The sequence below is a fragment of the Microtus pennsylvanicus genome, chromosome 14 (assembly GCF_037038515.1).
Source record: "Microtus pennsylvanicus isolate mMicPen1 chromosome 14, mMicPen1.hap1, whole genome shotgun sequence".
Classification (NCBI taxonomy): Eukaryota; Metazoa; Chordata; class Mammalia; order Rodentia; family Cricetidae; genus Microtus; species Microtus pennsylvanicus.
In genome coordinates, this window is record NC_134592.1 from 52,837,501 (window position 1) to 52,841,674 (window position 4,174).

Consider the following 4,174-nt stretch of genomic DNA (forward strand, 5'->3'; position numbering starts at 1 on the left):
CTGATATTAAAGGCCTATGTCACTGTGCCTGACAGAATAACAAATTTTATTTTTTTATTTTATTTTATTTTTTTTGGTTTTTCGAGACAGGGTTTCTCTGTGGCTTTGGAGCCTGTCCTGAACTAGCTCTGTAGACCAGGCTGGTCTCGAACTCACAGAGATCCGCCTGCCTCTGCCTCCAGAGTGCTAGGATTAAAGGCGTGCGCCACCATCGCCCGGCTCAGAATAACAAATTTTAATGTGAGCGTTCCTGTGCGATAATTAAAGTGTCTAAGCAAGTATAATTTGCTACTTATCTGTAAATATTTGTTCATTCTTCAATTTTCTTTTCTTTTCTTTTTTTTAAAGATTTATTTATTTATTATGTATACAACATTCTGCCTCCATGTATGCCTGCATACCAGAGGAGGGCGCAAGATCTCATTACAGAGGGTTGTGAGCCACCATGTGGTTGTTGGGAATTGAACTCAGGACCTTTGCAAGAGCAGCCAGTGCTCTTAACCACTGAACCATCTCTCCAGCCCCCATTCTTCAATTTTCTATTAAGTTTTACAAATTACCATACAAAGATAAATCATGCAAAGATTTCATGATTTTTCTTTCATGTATGCTTTGTTCTTATAGGTCCTCCTTGCCTACCGCCCTCCCCTTGTCTGCCTTGTTTGTGCTGACCTCCTAAGTCTTCTCATGTCCTCCTTCTGCCTTCTGTCACAAGGGTTATAGTGCCCTCTCTTTGTTTATAAAATTTTCCCTCCTATAGCTGAAATAGATTGCAAATACGGTGTAGTAATGATGTAGAAATCACAGAGCTAGAACCATATGAAGTTAGGCTTCAAGCATTTTTATGGTTAATATACATACATACATACACACACACATACACATCATTGCTCTTTTTATTCACATTTTACTATTTTTAGTTTCCACTTAACTTTGGGGCACCTTACTTTCTTCAGGTGTGAAGAATAAGTTAAAGATTTTTCTTGCTGGGGTACTGAATTGATGTCTGCTGAGTTAAGAGCTCCTATTACAAAGCCCAGGCTAGTCTCCAACTTGTAGTGATCCACCTGCCTGAGGCGCTTGAGTTCTAGGATTACAGACAAGCTTCATAGCTATCTATGCTTTAAGTCTTAAACAAGATGAGATGTTTGGTTGTAGGAAGCTGGATGCGATAGCACATGCTTGTAATCCCAGTATTTGGGGAGACGGAAGCTGGAGTAGGAAGTTTGAGGCCTGACTGACTACTTGAGACCCGGTCTCAAAGAGGAAAAAGGAAAAAGCAGCACAGAGATTTTGCTTAGTCAGCAGTATTGATAGGCAGGCCAAGAAGATAGAAATTAAGGAGGCTAAAGTGACTAGCTGCACTAAGCGTCTAGCTGGATCCCTGTGCACAGCATGGAGAACACTCACAGGCCAACGCTATTGTTTCTTGACCTAAACTTAACCTGTTGCTGTTCTGTGGTTACACTAGATTCCGAGCCTTGTTCTGCAGCCCCCGGTTGGTTAAGCTTAGTCATTTGCCCATGTGCTTTAGTACAGTTAGCTTTCCTCCAACTGCCTTTTTACAATGTCTGCGCTGTTTCTTTCTTTCTAGTTAGAGGTTGTGTGGCCTTGAACTCAGAGGTCAGCCTGCTTCTGGATTAAAGGCCAGCTTCACAGCTTCATTCTTGATTACCTCTGCCTTTTCTTCTTGCTCTCACTTCCTTGTCCTCCCCTTCTCTCATTCTCCTGTTTAAATACAGCAATGATGTATTGACGCCACAGCTTAAATCAATTCCCTGTTTACCGATACCTTATTGTTTTAGTAAATCCTTAATATTTTTTGTATGTTTTCCTTTTTTTAGTATCTAGCATTTACATGTGGCTTAATCAGAGGTGGCTTATCAAACTTGGGAATAAAAAGTATTGTAACAGCTGAAGTATCTTCAATGCCTGCCTGTAAGTTTGTTCATCTTACATATGTTTTACATCATTTTTTTTCCAGGTCTGTTTCTTTTAAATGTAGAAGAAACTAAAAATTCTGAAACTTTCATTTTAGTATCATTTATTTCACATTTATTTTGGTAATATGTAATATCTTTTCACTCAAGGACTAACCAAAAACAAAATTTAATTGAGTTTCAATATATTTCTTTTCTTTTCCTTTTTATTTCTTTTTCCTCCCCCCCCCCCCCCAGTACAGGGTTTCTCTGTGTAACTTTGGGACCTATCCTGGAACTCTGTCTGTGTACCAGGCTGCCTTGAACTCAAAGATATCCTCCTGTCTCTGTCTCCCAAGTGTTGGTATTAAAGGCGTGTACCACCACTGCCCAACTGGATTTCTTTTTTATCAACTGACAAATTAGTAATGAAATACTCAGAATTGCTAGGCATGGTGACTCACGCCTTTAACCCTAGCACTGAGGAAGCAGAGGCAGGCAGTATCTGTGAGTTCGAAGCTTGCCTGGTCTGGTCTACATGTGAACTCGAATCCAGGGCTACATAATGAGACCTCCTTGTCTCAGAAACACACACACACACACACGGGGTCGGGGGGGGGACACCCAGGATGTAGGAAGGACAGACAACTGTCCAATGGGATAGACTTTATTGGCTACCTTAAGGAGCATGAAAAGACCTTTGACACAGCAAGTTCTTTGAGTGAAACTACTTCCTGAATGGAAATGAATATGCCTGTTTTCTGTTCTGTTCTTCAGGCAAATTCCAGGTGATGATACAGAAGCTGTAGAGTGCAGTGAAACGCGAGAGAGGCTGCTCCTGTGCAAAGTGTTGCAAGTGCTGATCTCTGCTCACTGTTGGCGGTCTGTGCTGGAGCAGAGGGCTTACCTCACCCATCGAAGGCTATCAATAAGGTCCTTTCACCATGATGTAAACTAGCTGAACTGTTTGACTAATGTCAGTGAACACGACACCAAGATGTACAGCTCTTTATTTTAAACATCTTTATTTCGTAGTGTTATATGTATTTAACCATAGATTGAGAAGTGAAACTCAGGGTGTGTTGAATTGCTGTATAGAAAAATATGTACCAATCAGAATAGTTTCTATTCAAATGACCAAAATTTGTTAAAGTATAAATGTGTTTTAGTTATTTAAAAAAAGAAACCACTATGCTAAATTAAGCTTAATTTTTATTGTATGTTTATAATTTATTTCTGTCGAGAATTTGTATGCCTATATAAGGATTTCATTTATACATTGTATGTTTATATGTATATATAAATACATATGTTACTGTCTAAATTGTTTGAAGACTTAATTTTACTTTAATAGATTTCAGTCATGAGCCCTCCACCGATTAATCGAAGTGAAATGTAGATTAGCTTGGTAACTGTAGCAGTAGAGAATATTAGGTATGTTGGAAGTAATTTTTATACTTACTCCTGCTCACATTATCCCTTTAAAAATATTTCATTTTAGTTTTTATGTGTGTGTATCAATTTTCCTATCTGTTCTGTTGGTGAAACTTAGGTTGATCCCATAACTTAGTGCTTGATATCAAGTTGACAAAAAAATCCAACCAGCTCATCTCTTCTACAAATGCTAGGAAAGTAATAACCATATGCAAAAGAGTGAAACCGGATCATTAGACTAAAAATACACTCAGGAATCAACTTGTGTGGATCAATATAAAATACTTGAGACTCCAGTGATTATGCAAAAGTAGACTCACTGGTTGTGGTGGTGCATGCCGGTAGAATTTGCTGAAGGAGGCTGAGGCAGGAGGATCACAAGTTCGAGGCCAGTATGAACTACATTTTTTTTTTTGCCGGCGGTGGTGGCGCACGCCTTTAACTTCAGCACTTAGGAGGCAGAGGCAGGCATATCTCTGAGTTCCAGACCAGCCTGGTCTACAAGAGCTAGTTCCAGGACAGGCTCCAAAGCCACAGAGAAACCCTGTCTCGAAAAACAAAACAAAACAAAAAAGAAACAAGAAACTCCGTAATCTATACCATTGTGGATATAATAGATGGAACATCTTGTTTTTTTTTTTTTTTTTTGGTTTTTTTTTGAGGCAGGGTTTCTCTGTGGTTTTGGAGCCTGTCCTGGAACTAGCTCTTGTAGACCAGGCTGGTCTCGAACTCACAAAGATCCTCCTGCCTCTGCCTCCCGAGTGCTGGGATTAAAGGCGTGCGCCACCACCGCCCGGCCTGATAGAACATCTTGGTATTCC

General features: G+C 39.8%; 1 protein-coding gene across 1 annotated transcript in view; it reads left to right on the plus strand.

Annotated features, from left to right (window-relative positions):
- The window catches only part of Trappc6b (trafficking protein particle complex subunit 6B), a 17,600-nt gene extending 13,662 nt beyond the window's left edge, over nucleotides 1-3,938 (plus strand). Inside the window, exons 5-6 of the mRNA XM_075947768.1 lie at nucleotides 1,845-1,938; nucleotides 2,697-3,938. Coding sequence (XP_075803883.1) covers nucleotides 1,845-1,938; nucleotides 2,697-2,728 — 126 coding nt within the window. The 3' untranslated portion in view covers nucleotides 2,729-3,938. The remainder of the gene's footprint in view (nucleotides 1-1,844; nucleotides 1,939-2,696) is intronic.
- The last annotated feature ends 236 nt before the right edge of the window (nucleotides 3,939-4,174 follow it).